This window comes from Gallinula chloropus, assembly GCF_964237585.1.
Source record: "Gallinula chloropus genome assembly, chromosome: 19".
NCBI lineage: Eukaryota > Metazoa > Chordata > Aves > Gruiformes > Rallidae > Gallinula > Gallinula chloropus.
In genome coordinates this window covers 11,156,286-11,173,174 of record NC_140104.1, presented here as the reverse complement: position 1 = coordinate 11,173,174, position 16,889 = coordinate 11,156,286, and the positions used below count along the sequence as shown (strand labels likewise).

Genomic DNA, 16,889 nt, shown 5'->3' with positions numbered 1-16,889 from the left:
TATGGCTGCGTGAACATCTTCTGCTGGGGGATGGGGCAGGTGGTACCCTGTCCCCAGACCCTGCTGGCACAGGGCTGTGGTGGTGTGGCTGTGGGTGCTGGGGCCTGGGGGAGCCAGGGCTGGGCTGGGCTGGGGGGCTCTTGGGGGTGTAATCCCTGACCCACATCCTGGCAGCAGACAGGCTCAGATGGACACGGTTAATTCGGTAATCACCAGCAGCAGGGAGGTGCTGGAGGGGGGTGTGTCTCACCAGTACTGGGGTGCTGTTCCTCCTGCAGTCCCATCCCTCCCCCACCCCCTGCTGACCCCTTGTTAGTGTCAGGGTAATTACAGCTCCAGGGGAAGCAGGGAGCCGGAGCAGATGGATGAGGGGCAATGGCTGGGGCAGGAGGGGCACTGAGGTGCTTGTGGGAGGCCCAGGTGGGTCAGGCCCCAGGTGTCTATTGCCCCCCCACCCCCCTGCCCAAGATTGCCATGGCAGCGATGTGGGGGATGGGGGGGTGGCATCGCTGCAGCCTAATCCCACAATTGCATTAGTGGGGCCTCAGCTTAACGCAATTAGCCCCTAATTAGCTGCACCCCCTAGCCCTGGCCAGGCTGGGGGGGTGGGAATAGAGCTGCCGGGGTGTCCCCATATCCCTTGTGTCCCCCAGGAACATCCCCTTGGGCAGCTTCCAGCCCACCGGGGGGGGGTGGGGGGGGTGGTGGTCTGGTGCTGCTGGGGGTTGTGACACATGCCCTGGGCTGTGAGTGGCACCATGGGGGCCCACAGGCACCAGCTGGGAACCAGCTGAGCACCCTGCCTGTACTGGGCCCAGTGCCTGCCCAAACTGGTGGCCAATGGCAGCCCATTGTGGTGCTCAGTGCCAGCCTGTACTGGTGACCAGTGCCAACTCATACTGGTGCCAACTATCAGCCCCTACTGATGCCCAGTTCATGCCCACACTGGTACCCAATGCTACCCCTTACACCACCACCCAGCCTCAGCCCGGACTGGTGCCCAGTGCCACCTCAAACTGGTGCCCATTGCCAGACATTCTAATCCCCTGCAGCCATCTGTTCTGCCTCCCAGTGCCTGGAGCCAGCCGTGCCCAGTGCCCCCCGGTGCCCAGGGCCAGTCGGGTGCCTGGTACACAGTGCCCAGAGCCAGCCCAGTACCCAATAATTCCCCGTCCCCGCTGCCCAGCCTGGTACCCGCTGCCCTGCACCAGGAGCCTGGTGCCAGTCTGTGCCCGGTGCCCTGTACAAATGCCCACGGGGCTCGGTATCCCGGTGCCCGCTGCTGGTACCCGCGGGGCTCAGTCCCCGGAGCCCGGTGTCGGTACTCGCGGCTCTGGGGCGCCGCCGCGCGGTGTGTGCGGGGCCGCTGCGGGACGGAGCTTCGCCCCGCACACGGAACTGGCTCCCGCCGAGTCCCGGCTCTGCCGGACGGGAGGGTCCCCGTGGGTTCCCTGCCGCCTGCCGAGGGCCGAGCTGCTGCCCGGCTCCGCAGCCCGTGGCTGGGCTGACGGGCACTTTTATATCTATAGATCTATATAGAGCTCTCACTTTCTATATGTGACACATCATATATATATATATATATATCCCCGTATATTTTATATATATATAATATATAAAAATATAATATATAAATTATATATTATATAAAATATAATGTATAATATAAATAAAATATAATATTCTATATAATATATAGAATATATATTATTATATATAATAATATATATAATACAATTTTATATATATTATATTATATATAATATATATATTTATATTTTTATATATATATATATCATATAACATAACCCAGTCCGGTCTTGTTCAACACCTTTATCACTGACCTGGATGAAGGGATTGAATGTTCCCTCAGTCAGTTTGCAGATGACACTAAACTGGGAGGAAGTGTTGATCTGCCTGAGGGTAGGGAGGCTCTTCAGAGGGATCTGAACAGACTGGACCGATGGGCTGAGACCAGTGGGATGAGGTTTAACAAGGCCAAGTGCAGAGTGTTGCACATGGGACAGAACAACCCCAGGCAGCAACACAGGCTGGGGGAGACTGGCTGGAGAGCTGTCAGGAAGAGAAGGACCTGGGGGTGTTGGGTGACTGCAGGCTGAAGATGAGCCAGCAGTGTGCCCAGGTGGCCAGGAAAGCCAGTGGCATCCTGGCTTGTGTCAGAAATAGTGTGGCCAGTAGGTCTGGGGAGGTGATTGTGCCCCGTACTCGGCATTGGTGAGGATGCACCTCAAGTGCTGTGTGCAGTTCTGGGCTCCCCACCATAAGAAGGACATTGAGGCCCTTGAGCAAGTGCAGAGAAGGGCAACCAGGCTGGTGAAGGGGCTGGAGGGCAAATCCTGTGAGAAGTGGCTGAGGGAGCTGGGGGTGTTCAGCCTGGAGAAGAGGAGGCTGAGGGGAGACCTTATCACCACTTACAACTACCTGAAGGGAGGTTGTAGAGAGGTGGGCGATGGCCTCTTCAGCCAGGGGACAGGAGATGGGACAAGGGGCAATGGCATGAAGCTGTGCCAGGGCAGGGACAGATTGGATATTAGAAAAATTTTTTTTACTGAAAGAGTTGTCAGGGCTGGAACAGGCTGCCCAGGGAGGGGCTGAGTCACCTTCCCTGGATGTGTCCAAAAAAAGGGCAGATGAGGTACTTAGGGATCTGGTTTAGCTTAGGATGGGAATGGTTGGACTCGATCTTCAAACCTTGTGATTCTGTACCCTCCCCCCCCCAAATATGTATTTAATTTATATAATGTGCATCTGTACATGTACATTGCTGTATTTAATGCTATTTATGTGTTAATATCAATGTATATATGTAGCACTATTAATGTACAGTGCACACATGTACTATCCAACATACAGACTATTTAATAGATGTAATAATAGCTATTTAATATACAGTATATACACTCACACACACAGGGCACAGGCTGTGTCCCATTCCTGTAGCCAGACCATAGCAGGGTGTTATTATTCCCCATTAACAGCCCCCCACAGTCGTCGTGTGTCCCCCCCACCCCATTACTCCTGCGGGTGGGCGGTCCAGCGATGCAGCCCCCGCGCAGCAGCTCACGGAGAGCCCAGTGCCAGGAGCTGAGGGGACACAAGCCCAGGGGTTGCTGTGACCCCCGCAGTGCCTCGTCCCCCCGTCCCCCCACCGCCCCCAGGGGCTGATTTACACCCCTCTGCTTCCCCTGCTTGGGATTTTTGGGGGTTTCCCCCCCCACACCCCTTTTTCTTTGTCCCTCTCCAATCACAGATGTGCCGTTTGCCACCCGCTGCCGCTCCCAGCGCCCGCACAGACGCTCCCGGCTCCGTCTACCCGGGCGCTTCGCAGCCGGAGCCGCAGCACCGTGCGGTGCCGGGCTGGAAATGTCAGCCAGCTCGTCAAGCACCTCTTAACCTTCAGCAACCGGGGCGGGTAAATCCCCTGTGAAGAGCTGGGCTGCGGGGAGCAGGAGATGCTCTTAATATTCATGGAGAGGGGAAAAAAATTATATATATATATCGATTGGGTCCTAAATTTAGCTGCAAATATCAAGTTTAATAATAAACTTCCTGGAAACTTGGGGGTTTGAAGCTTTATTCTGAAAGGGCAGAATGTGCCAGCTTGTTCCTGGCTCTGTCAGGCCAGCGCAGCTCGGATGCTGGCTGGGTATGTCATAGGATGCTCTGAATAGAGGGGAATGTTGTTACTAAATCCAGGGAGCACACACCCCCACCCCCACCCAGACTTCAGACCCCCCCATCCCCTTCTGGAGATGTCCTTTCCTAACCAGAGCAAATCCTTCTAACCCCTTACAGCCCCTTTGGGATACAGATAGGGGGGATTTTTGGACCCTACCCCACCCGTCCTCTCCTGCTCATGCTGATTTTTGACACTTCTGCTCCAAACCAGCTAAAAAGCCAATGTTCATATTTCATTAGAAGAACAAGACAAGACAAATTTCCTTTGCACATCCTTTATTAAACCCACCCTGGGCTCCCCTCCCTGCCCCAGCCCGAGGGGTCAGGAGAGGGCTTCACTCTGGGACCCTTCAATTCACCACTTCAGTTCAGAGCATCTCACAGGCGAGCGGCCGGCCCTGCTCAATTAACGACTTTGCACCCAAATTGCCTCAACATCAACTTAATTAGATAAAATACACCAGTAATTTTATTGCAGCCTGGCTTGGTTGAGCAGTGGAAGAGCACCCAAAAGGCAGTGGTGGCTGGAGGATGTCTGACCCTTCCCTGCAGCTCCTCCTCCTCCTCCAGCCCCACAGTGAGCAGGATTTCAGCTCCAATGGGGTTGGTTTTTGCAGCATCCGCAGCGATTTCTCCTCTCCAAACTGCCTCCATCAGGGGACAAGGTGCTGCTGGTTGCAGCAGAGATCTCGGCAGTGCCTACCTTGGGTCAAACTCAGCAGTCCCAATCCCTCCCAGCATTCACCCAGGCCTGGCAAGCTCAGCACAGGGGGGAAAAGTTAAAATCTTCAGAGGAAAACCCCTGGTTGGTGCTGAAGAAGGTTGGAGAGGTTGGAGCTTCCTCTACCATCCACCTGGAGCCTTCAGCTCAGGTGCAGTAGCTGTTCCCCCCGCGCCAGTCCCCATAGGCTCATTCTCACACCAGCCCCTCGCTCCTGTAACCAGGTTTAACTACCTGGAAAGGGGGCAGACAGGTCTCCTCAGGCTCTGCAGAAGGGATTCCTCCTGTTTGGGGAGGGGGGAAAGGAAGAAACCAGACACAGAAGGCACTCTGGAGATGCCGAGTCACGCAGGGAGCGGGGATTGGCACAGCTTTTCTGGATGCTGGAGCTGGGACATGGCAGCATCCACAGGCAGAGACAGCTCTGCCCAGCTCAGCTTAGCTGGGCTGAGCTGCCAGGCTTAGCTTAAATTCCTGGAAAAGCATGTGGGAACTAAGCACGTTTCCCAGTACTTGGGGAACGCTGGAAGCAGCACAAAGGTACGGGCTTCCCTCAGAGGGACTGGGGCTCTCGGAGGTTTGCAAGAAGCACTGAGCTGCTCTGTCCTGAGAGGAAAACAAGTTGTGAGCACCAGAGAGAACCCCCCCGGGGCTCCTTCCTCCCAGAGAGGGGTTGCCAACGTTCCAGATCCCCTTTAAAACGCTCTGTGATTACATTAATAAGCAAAGCTGAGTTTCCCAGGCACCCTCAGGGCAGCGTTCGGAAGGGCAGCAGTGCCTGTGTTCAGCCTTGAAGCAGCCCCATGGCTCCCCATGGCCATTCCCTACGGCTCCCAGGCAGGGAAAGCAAGACTCACACATCACCCCGAGGTAGCAGCTGCAGGACTCAACCACCCTCTTGGCTCCTCCTCTTCCCTTTTTAAACCATTAATTTGGCAGCTTTCTGGCACTTGGATTTCTGGCTGTGTTTTCCCAGCCCTTCAGGGTGCTCTGGCTGGAGAAGGGTGGCCAAGCTGCACCTAACACATTCATACCCCAGGGAGACCCTTGCCCAAATTCCCTTTGGGACAAAACACCCCCCTGTGCTGCAGACCACAGCCACACAAACCTCACACACTCACAGAACATCAAACCAGCAGAAGGGGCAGAGGGACCAGGTGTCTCTTTCTCCCTTTTGGGGTGGTTTTTTTTTTGTTTGCTTTTTATTTTTCCTGCAGACAAAAAAAAAAATTAAGAAGAAATTAAAAGTTTCTTTTCTCATTCATACCCGTAGCACATAAGCAGCAGCGTTTATAATCAGTCTGTGGTTTAATGAAATACAGCAGCAATTCCCAGTTCTCTCCACAGTGAGCCCCAGCAAGGAGCAGCCGAGTCCCACGGTGACACCTCTCGTATCGGAAGCTTAAAAGAAAAGTCACAAGCGTCTTTATAAAAGGTTAACTTTGGGCTGTAACAAACTGGGCTCGTGGTTTAACAGCTTCAAAGCTTCTGCTGGAGTGACAGGACACGGCAGAGATGGAAGATTCCTTGTGGAAGGGTCACGCCACTTCCATGTTTATCCCTCCTAGGATCTGCCTGATGTCCACCTCTGGCTGGCAAGGGAGGTGCCAGAAACCGTAACCATTAGGGTAACGATGTTCTGCTACAGGGGAGATTTCTGTGCTGATGAGGCAGCGTAAATCATTCAGGAAAACCTTTGGGAACACCCTGCTCTTTACTCAAGGAGAGGAACCCTCCTGGCAAGTGCCTGGGATCCATCAAGGGAATGGAAACAAGGATTTTCCAGGAGAGGAGAGCGCATCTCCTGCTGCACCCCAGCCCACGGGCCCCGGGCCTGTGCCCCCACCTGCTCTTCCCTTCGTCACCTGGGTAAGCGAGAGGCCCGCGGCTGGATCCCCACGGATCCTCACACCAGGTGCCTACACAGCACCATCAGTGTTTGCTCTCAAAAGCTGTACCCAAGCACGAGGCAGGTCCGTGTTTGCGTTTCTCTGTAGAGATGTGGGGTAGGGGGAAGGAGAAGGAAGGAGGAGAGCCCATCAGCACCGGGCTGCTGCGGAGTTGGAAAGGGTTGGGTTAAAGAAAAATCTCACTCCTAGACCAAAAGGAAATATTTCAGTATGTTTTAATAGTAAAACAATCCCTATTTTTCAAGCAAATGTCCCACCTGGGTGAGGCTCGGGAGTATTTCTGCGCCTCGGAGGTGGTGGCTCTACCTGAACAATCCCCAGCAGCTCACAGCGCGCTGCCACCAACACCTCCCCGGCACGGAACCCCTGCCCCAAGCAGGGCAAGGCGGGGCTCTGCTCTGCCTCACTCCTCTCCCAGGAGAGGAGCAGGAGGAAAAAGAATCAGCTTTTAATAACAGTCTGGGTTGAGATTTGCAGCGGGCTGCTGACCAGAGGAGAGGTTGTGTTTTTGGAAGAAGGTGGGTTCAGGGAGCGGAACACCTCACAGTAACTAACTGGGCAGGAAAGGGCAGGGTGGCAGCACAGCCCTAGGTCGATTCGGGGCGGGTGGGGTGGGGCGAGTAGGACAGAGAGGAGGGATGGGGAGGCTGTAAGGGAAGCAGCTTCAGGCTCAAACCTCAGCTTCCAAAAGAACGGATTCAGGAAAATATTGCATGAAAAGCCTCAGGGTTTTAGTTCTTTCATAGATGTATATTTACCAGTTTTCACAAAGACTGCAGGAATACGATTATAAACAATAAATTAGGACTTCATGTTGCTATCATTTGGCATAACACAATCAGGCAAATTTTTTTTCCTTTTTAAATATAAGGCAACACAAGCCAACACATAATTTAATCCGTCTTTAGTCAAATTGCTTAACTTTGCTAAAGAGTTACCACTAAAGAATGGTTTATAGTACACTTAAAAGAATTTAAATAATGACATGATATAAGTGTACTAACTTACGCAAGGAGTCAGGAAACGTACTCTGCTAAGCTTTGAAACCTAAATATTTGTTACAGCCCAGGACTACACGTCTAAATTAAAAAAATACAAATAAGTGTTTTCTAATTTTTCCATTTACCAAAAAACTTTTAAGAATCTCTAGCCAACTATGACGTCACTTCAAAACTTGTTATTTTTTTTTTAAATTATTTTTTTTTTAAATTTTGTATGATGTCTTAAGATTTTTTATTAACTTTTTTTTTTTTTTTTAAACCATGCTCGTTAAGGAAAGTTCAAGGAGCAAATACTTAAGGCTTTGTTTTTTTTTCTTTTTTTCAAAGGGCTGTGAGGGAGGCCAGTGGATGGCGGAGGCCAGTGGGTTCACCCATACACAATGCTACTCAAACCCACACTACCAGGCGACATTCATACAGAAATATTACACTTAAAAGTTACAGTGTAGAGCAATAGTTTTAGCCAGTGTACATAGAAAGAATCAATGCATTTGTTGGTTGGTTTTGTTTTTTTTTAAACTTTTCTTTTTTTTTTTTTTAATTTCCAAACTTGATTGTGATCATTATGTTCAAGTATTAAGTCTCGTTAAGAGAGATGAGAAATTTGTTTTACTTACAACAAATCCGGCTGTTAGGAAGGAAAGGGATGTTTTGGTACACTGAGGAGGAGGAGGAGATGCTGAGGTTACTCAGTAGTTAGTGTCCTACGGTCACCGACTCGACTATAGCTGCTGAAGTGAGGTGGGAAAGGAACAGAAGGAGTTAGGCACCGAGACCCTGGGAAAGAGGGATGTTAGAAATAGCTTTGCTCATTCCCAGAGAGGAGAAATGTTCTGTTAAATCCACTGTGGAGTTTTGACAAGAGAGGAACACAGGACCATCAGCCCCACAGCGACTCATCAGCCAGAGCTTCGCTTCAGACCAACCGCCCCCCGCCCCGTCCGGTCGGGAAGGGGACCCATGCCCGTGCCACGCCACCCCGCCTGCTCATTGCACCGGAGACTGAGTCCCGCCTCCTCGCCCTGAAATTCACTCGAGCTACCCGGGAAGCGGCTGAACCCTTTTTGGAGTCGTTAGTGGGCCCGGATTCCCTTCACATCAGGACGGCCAGACTCCTTAGCAGCGAGGGATTCAGTTAGCTCTTCCGCTGGCAAAAGGGGAGCGGGGAAGGGAAATAAGATGCAGGGGGAAAAATAAAAGGCAACTACCTATGGTAGCGATGCTGCCTACGTCCCAGAACCACCATTCCCCTTCCTCCATACCCTGTCCACAAAAAAACCCAAAAGTGTCAGAAAAATCAGCTAGAGACTGTTGGCTTTGGACAAAGTCTAAATGATAAAGGTGGGTGTCTCGGCAAGAGACAGCTGAAAAGCTTCTTCCTATATTAAACACCCCCCCCTTAGCTAGCTCTTTTCAATTAAATAGGCCTCTAGACAGTGCAAATGGTCAGTGTTTAATGCGCTAATGAAATGGGCTTCCGCGTCGAAAACCAGCCCCCGCTTCCTGACAAATTCTGTTCCTCTTCAGAGGAAAGGGAGGTGGGGACTTGAGCAGCCACACTACCTCGCTCTCGGCGGAGCTGGCGAACAGATGCAACTGCGAAACCCTGCAGCAAACTCAACGTCAGTCCAGCCAGTAGCTACTAAGCAGAAGGAGGCGAAAGCTGCACACAAAGGGGGGGTTCTGCGGTGAGGAAACAGCTGTGGCGTGAAGTAGTGTAATGAAATTCTTTGAAACAAAAGGCATGTTAAATATTTGATGCATAAAAGGAGAGAGAGAGATAACATGTAAGCAAAGCTTTTAAATATACAGTATGTCTTCTTCCAATGGTTACTATAATGATCACACAAGTTTGCAAGTTAAAAACGCCTTGCTTATTAATTAAAATTAAGACTAAACCTATAATTTTTGTCTGTGAAAGTGACTGCAGCCTATCTATACCCTGGGTGTTGAATATGAAGATTTCGACTATCGGTTGGTTCAGGTGCTCGGTTCATGGGAGGCCGATGGACTTTTCCCAGCACGGCCATGCTCTGATCTCGGAAGCAGGACTGCTGGAAGTCCCCGCTTAGGTAATCCATGGTCTGCATCACATTATTCTGGCTGGATGGGCCAGCTCCAGCTCTGTAATGAGTTCCTCCTGCACAATCTAGCGGTGCTCCTGCTGGCTGCCCCCCGTGGAAAGGCATGGCGAGGTCCTGGGACCCAGAGCTGTCACTGTTGGGTGTGGGCAGAATGTTATTCCAGATGGGCTGGAAATAGTGCCCATTGGTATATGGCAAGGGTCCCTGCAACCCGTTCACAGGCGGAGAAGGCGTGGGCTTCTCGATGGGGGGCTTCAAGCTGAACGACTGGCCCATGCACAGTTCTTGAGGGTAGTTTGAAGTTTTGCCAGGAAAACTCTGCCCTGTGATCTCTCTCTGAGGGTGCTTCCCTGCAAGTCCAGCCGGCCCAGCAGCATCCCCACACATTTGCTGCAGATGTGCAAGCTGGTGCTGGTTCCACGCAACCGATTTGATTTCGTTCTGGTACGCGGGCGGCACCCTGTTAATATTCACCATGGGCACATTAACAGAGGCAGGAGGAATAGCAGCAGCAGCATGATCTACAGGGTTTACTACACAGGAAGGCATGGGTGTAGGGACATTGTGAGTAGATACCCTGGTACTTGCATTGATAAGCAGGTTGCGACTTATAGGGCTGGGGTTTGCAATCTGTCCCTCACAGACTGAGGTAGTGCTAATGCCAGCTCTGGCCTGGCAGAACTGGTTAATCTGGTGCACAATGCTGCTCAGGTCCGGTGGCTGGTTCTGCTGCAGGGTGGCAGCCATAGAGAGGGGAATGGTTGAGGTAGACACGGTCACATTCGGCGGCGCATCTGCATCCGGCATCTTTCTGCTTCCATGTAAACCTGGCTGCAGCAAAGGATTCGGGGGGTGCTGCAGAGTCTGGTGTGCCATGGTCTGAGGATGCTGCAAGCCCTGCGGCTGCTGCATATTCTGAGGGTGCGGCAGTGCCTGCGGCTGCGGTATCCCCTGAGGGTGCGGTAAGCTTTGTGGCTGTGGTATACCCTGAGGGTGCTGCAAAGTCTGTGGCTGCGGTATACTCTGGGGGTGCGGCAAAGTCTGTGCATGCTGGAGAGCCTGCTGGCGAGCAAGCGCCTGGGGGTGGGTTAAAGTGCTAGGTGCAACGTATGGTGTGGAAGGGGGGTTCATCATTGCTTCCGGCAGCAGGCGCGTGCGTGTCCCGTCAAAGTCTTTGATAATTCCTTTTGCTGGAGACTTGACTATGGCCAGGAGGCCTGTTTTTGTGGTGGCCTGAGACGGGTAAGGACTGTACCTCTGGCCCGAAGTATCAAGTCCATTCACAGTACGGCGTATGTGTTTCCTCTGGGGAACCTTGACACTGTTTGGAAAAATTTTTATAGTCAGTGGATTGTTGGCGACCTTCTTAGCATAAGCATCCAATTCTGCTGGGGTAGGATACTGTGCAGATCTCATTTTCTGTGTAGTGTCCCCTGTGGAGAAAGGAAATTTGTCAATACCGATTCTGATATCAAGGGCTCAACCCCAGGGCAAGAGAGGTGCACGACAAGGGTAGAAAATCTCCAAGGAATCAAGAGGCAAGAACTTCATCTTCCCAGACCAGCAGATCTTGTACCAGGTGCCTCCTTCCCTTTATTACCTGGTGACCAACACAAACCCCAGTTCAGCTTATGGCAAGACCTGCCCAGGGGAGCAAAGCAAAACCAGGTAATGTGCTATAAACACTGGACTGTCTCCAACTGGAAGTATTTCTTACAGCTTGTGGTGGCAGGCTAGTGTTTATGCTCTTAATTTAAGGCTGCCTCCCCATGGCTCTTCAAGCCATTCTCCGTATCTTTACCGTGTAATTCAGAAATCAGAAAGTTATGAATTAAACATTAAACCCGTGTGATGTGGGAACCATACGAAGCACTTCAGCTCAAGCCCCCATTTACATCTGAGTTCTTTTCTAGCTGCTGATGTCTGAAAGCTCTTTGAGTGTCTTTTCTGTCCAGTAGGAAGCCCTCACCAGTCCCAGCTCGGCAAACAGGAGGCGGCTACACGTGCGTTATTTTATGGCTGGCAATTATGTCTTCAGCTGAATTTTCAAGGTGGCACCTTGCTAAGGACAGCATCCTGTGTCACACAGCAGAATTACGTGATTAGCCCACAAGATTAAAAAACACACTACTCCCCAGACACAGACAAAAGACTTCTGGAGACAGGGGTGTGGTCTCACTCTGATTGACCAGATACCTACCTTGCCCACAAGCTCAAAGTGCTTCTGGAAAGAACTTGTAGGGAAATGCTTGTGCCTCTCTCTCTATAACTGTATTCCAAGCAGAAGTTGGGCCATTCCCCTACCACAGCTCTGCTGCTAAACTCCAGTGGGACTGCTGCTTTAGAAGTGATTTTATAATCTTCAAATAACGGCTTGTAGCTTTGACAATCCGATTTTGCTTTTGCTTGATTTGCCCCCTCTGCCCCACCTTGCAAACAGTTTACCGGAAAAAAAACCCCAAACATCCTTTTTTTAGCTAAAATTTTCAGCACGTCCATGCCATCTGCTGCTGTGCTGAAAGAATGGGAAACACAGCAGCCAGTTCCTCCTGAGCCAAGAGCTCCCTAGCCCCACATCTGGCCCTGACCCAAGGAAATCTAATGCTCCAGTAAGGAGCTCAATGCTCTCAGGCAAACGGCCCCTTCCTCTTGGACATCCACCTCTGATTCCTTTACACAAAATGCTTCCACGGGGCTCCTGGATACAGCTCAAATCTGAGTACCAGTCATCTTGCTCTTTGCACCCTGCAGCTTCCAGTTGTCACAGGTGAGGGGGAGCAGTGCTGCTCTAAGAGCATTTGCTTTCAAAAAGCAAAGGCCAGGAAAATACGATGGATGCCAAAAGAAAGGATAATTATAGGAATATGAAAACTATCTTCTGTGAAATGAAAAGCTTTGTGAGCAGGCTATCTTGTGTTTTTGGCACAGCACGTACAGCAGTGCTGGTTATATATACCCTCACTCCCTGTGCTGTTCAGACACAAACCACCCTTTCTCTTAATCAGAGGAAATGCTTGTTTGGCATTAACCCGAGGATCCTCTCTGCTCATACTGGCTGCAGCCAGGTGGTTTCTGACTCTGCTTTTGAGGGAGCTGCCACGCTCTGAACCAAGAGAAGAGCCTCCACAGGGACTCTGCCAGTACTACTGTGCCCCAACAGCTGAAGCTTTCACAAGCTCCCCACCCTTTATTTTCAGCCTTGCCCACAAGTTCTGTCTCATCTCCAGGTGATGACCCTTCCAACTCACCATGAATCAGAGAACCATCAAGAACAAATGAGTCCACTCCTGCCTGCCTTATGGTCACAGCTGTTGTCACATAAAGCCTTTATATTGAGATGAAAAATTAAGTAGATACTTGAAGTCACCTTTACCATCAAAACTTCCCAGCCTGGTTTACATATCTATAGGCCTATCAGCAATTCGGTGGTGGACACAAACACTGAGCAGATACTCTAAGTACTCCTTACCCAAGCACCTATTTTTCTGTCACAGGGAGCTGTGATGGAAGCTTTCAGAAAGCAGCTACAACACTGATGTTTGGTGGGGCTGCAGCCATCAGTTACAGTGCATCTGCAATAACTCCTTCCTCTGAGGAGAAAAGACAACCCCCCTCAGTCAAACGATGGACCACCATCAAGTTGTTTATCCCACCAAATGGCAAACCATGGTTTAAATCCCTCAGGCAGGATCTTCTGAACTTAACCACCCTTTCAGAGAGAGCCCCTTTGCCTAGAGCAGAGACTCCATTCCCTTCACTACAGGCTAACTCAGCCGTTCTCCTTAGGTCTGACCCAGGTTACTCAACGTGTTGCTTAAAATGTGGTCTGCTAGTAGTTCTACAGGCAAGATTCAATGACTAGAATAATTAAGGTAGAAAAAAAAAGAGAAAGGCATTATGGGGTGAGCAAGAGTCTGAAGATCCCCCACAAATATCCCACAAAGCAGTAAAGAGCAATTTGGTCTAGTTACTAAGTGAATGGAAAACCAGCTAGAACAGGCAAAAGAAACTGCTGCTACTGGAATACACTCGTGATGTGTGTGCAAATGCAAGAACTCTGGATTGGGCTGTAAAACACAAGGAGGATGGTGGATGAACAAACCACATGAAGAAAACAACGGGATGAACATCACAAAGTCACCTAACGGTAAGCACAAGGCAGAATGTTTTTGCTGAAAAGTAATTATTTCATATTTGCTGTAAGGTAAAGGCTGTGCATATGAGCAATTACCCCAGTGAACTGGTGAGCTGCAAGTTCATGTTCCCACTAATCCCGTGGCAACCAATTCATCTGGTCACATTCCTGTGTGTGTCTCACTGCTGGAGCTATTCTTGGCATGAAATGAGGTACATGTCTCTGCCTCACCTCAGCACTAATGTAACAGATTTTAAGTGCATCTCACATTAAGGCTTTAAAACCCACAGGTAAATTTTCACAAATGTTAAACACAATACATCCTTCAGGATCCCTACCCTAACCACAGCATCCACGTTGGGATGAGCGAAAACCAGCCCATCTTCTGCATAAAAATCTCCAGCAGTTTCTCTATAGGCTTCACAGAAAAGCCCTTGGCCTTAGGAAGGATTCGGTTTTAGTCGATGACCCCCTATTTAGTCCTGACCTGCCCTCGCTCTTTTGGTCCCCCTGCCCCAAAAGCTCTCCAAGAAGCACCTTTCACTGTGACTTTGCACCACTGTTACAGAAAATCACCCTTTTTCTCCCAGGCTATGTCCAACAGCGGCTCTGGATGCTGCCCCAAAAGCCTTGCCTCAAGCATCCAGGATTGACTAGTCAGGTTTATACCAGAGTCACTGAGAGGAAGGAGAGAATATCAATACAGTGAGAAGTCCCCTGCACGGATGAAGCTGAATTTCAGGGTTAGCCTTTCCTGCCATGCAGGTTGGAGTTCAAAGAAAAATACTGAAACTGGAAGTCCTGTAGTGATCAGTTTCCAAAGTAAAAAGTATGTGCATATTAATCTATAAAAATCCTACTGCACAGGCCATCTTTCAGAAAAATGTTTCTTGTTTGAAAGAAAGAAAGAAAATATATAATTAAGCTAATGTGGATTTTTAAGCATTAATAAAAAGTCTGCTCCAGAAAACTACACTTTAAAAATTAATACAAACACTGTAAGTCTGAATAAAGGCTGTCACGTGGAGTCCCGTGCCTTTTCTAAAAGCAACAGCACTATTATTAAAGCCCGTTTCCAACCCCCCATCAAAAGCCACAAGTCACCGTTCATTAAAAATGCTCATTAGCTCAGCTCTCCTTTGGCCAGGGGCTAGACTACTTGTGCATATACAGTACAAGGAGAAACACACCAATTATTCTTACACACATCTGCAGCGGGGGTGAGCGAGGTCTGTATGAGGAGTTTCATTTTCCATATAAATCAGAACAAACTGGAGCAGCTGAGCATTACTGCTGCCAGCCAGTGCCTGCCAGCTACTTTATGTCCTAAATTCTTATAAATGCAGTACCTGGAGCTCTTTCTCTAAGCAGGAAACAGCAACACGTTCAGCATGGGGATAAGCAGTTCTCAGAAACAGCATCAGGTACCATCAGGTTAAGAAACTGCCCACACGTTGCCTCCTAAGTGTGTAATTAGCAAATACCTGATTTAAGCACAGCTACCCTCACATGAACCTCAACAATTTGCTTTCAGAACTAAGCTTTTGGATCCACCAAAGAAACTTCAGGTAATGCAAGGACCTTGCTAATGCAAGGGAGCATACAAACAGGAGGGAGAACCAACTTTTTAAAAGGGTAGACAATGGCAGGACAAAGGGGGAATGGATTAAAGCTAAAGGAAGGAAGGAAGGTTTACATTAGATATTGGATGGGGTCCTGGGCAACCTTGTGTAGTTCCAGGCCTGGAGGTTGGTGTCCCTGCCTGTGGCAGGGGGGCTGGAACTCTGTGATCCTTGGGGTCCCTTCCAACCCAGACCAGTCTGTGATTCTGTGACTCTAGCCATGTTCTCACCACAAGAGCCCACCTTTTGAATAAGCGTGTTTCAGTGAGCAAACCTCAAGCTGGAAATGGAAAAGAGAAAGGAGGGGGAATGCCCAGTTTCAGGCCACCCAACAAAGTCTGTTCATGAGTAAGGATTTCTGCTGTTGCCAAAAGCGGAGTCGGTGTAAACGCTGTGCAAGTGCTGTGCAGGAGCACACGTGTGTACATGAACAGTGTTATTCCCCTCTGGCAGGACTTAAAGCATGTCACCCTTAATTGCACAATTACCTTACCTATTTTCAGTAGCATCACAAGTCTTAACATAATAACCATTTCAGCTATAACTGGAGTGTAAATTACTTGGTTTTAAAGAGCAACGAGTCCATCAGCAAACAGATCTCCCAACACACATTTCAAATAGAAGAGAGATGTCAAAGCCCTAAGAACCAACTATACAGATCTTACGTAGCAACCCTGGTATTACTGAAATTCCAGCTGAACAGTCAATGCACCCCTCCAGCAAGAAAGAGAATGAGTAAGATTTAAAAAAAAATAAATCTCTAGCCAGCAAACTTACATTCCCAAGATAAAAGTTATTCTTAAAAATGCTAGTACAAGTATCAAAAAATGACTGAAGTTATCGGATAAAGATTTATTGGAGTCCTCTGCAGACATATTTTCAGAGAGATCAGAAAGAAGAAGGGAATTTGAACTTCAGTAATTTGGGCTAGATCACTAATATTTGCAGTACATGCCCCAGGTATGTAGAACAACAGAACTGCTGACCTCAAAAGGTTTGCAAGTGCCTGATCCAGCTTTTGTCGGTGTCTACAAGCAATTCAAGGAATGGAAGTGAGAAAGAATCAGGGAAAAGTAGTGCTACGAAGCAAGTCAGCTGGCACACTTTTAGCCCAAAATGTTTGCAGCAAAGAGGCACGAATCTCACAGAAACCTCACTTGCATTTCATCTCACTGTGGTTAAAATTAACCTCTATGAAGGCAGGAGGGGCGGGGGGGAGGAGGGTGGTGGTGTAGAGCTTGCTGCACGCACGTGAACCTCCACGGCGATTTCTCTGAGCCATTATTGATGGATGCCTTGAAGGCGTAACAAAGGAAAGACTCTAACATTAAATAGTTTTTCCACTGTATCCTGAATGTTTATGTCACAGCTGTACCAGAGCCAGATTTAACAGTTAACCACATCCTGCAGACAAAACGTCACTCACATTTCTGAAGTCCAGTGTTCATCTGCGTGTAAGAAAGAAGCTGAAAGGAGAGGTCACCTGGTCCTGGCAGACAGGCCAGCATGGCAGACAGGCACTAACACAACATGGGGCATTCACTCCTCTGCACACTGCAACAACAGAGAGACAATTCAAAGTTATAATACAAGGAGGAACAGAGAAAAGACAGCGGCAAAGAGCCATCCCTGGGTGAAGGCCTGACCAAGCTCCGATGCACAACCGCTGCTCCAGCCCTTACTGCACCTTCTAACAGCAGTGCAAGTGCTTCAAGAA

At 49.4% G+C, this 16,889-nt stretch overlaps 1 protein-coding gene across 1 annotated transcript; it reads right to left on the bottom strand.

Annotated features, from left to right (window-relative positions):
- Window positions 1-8,624: 8,624 nt before the first annotated feature.
- FAM222B (family with sequence similarity 222 member B) lies at window positions 8,625-16,680 on the bottom strand (the record flags this gene model as incomplete). Its single annotated transcript, XM_084272868.1, has 2 exons — window positions 8,625-10,848; window positions 16,599-16,680. 2 exons carry the CDS (start codon window positions 16,678-16,680, stop codon window positions 9,263-9,265), a joined length of 1,668 nt encoding a protein of 555 aa, XP_084128994.1. The 3' UTR covers window positions 8,625-9,262.
- Between the last annotated feature and the right edge of the window lie 209 nt (window positions 16,681-16,889).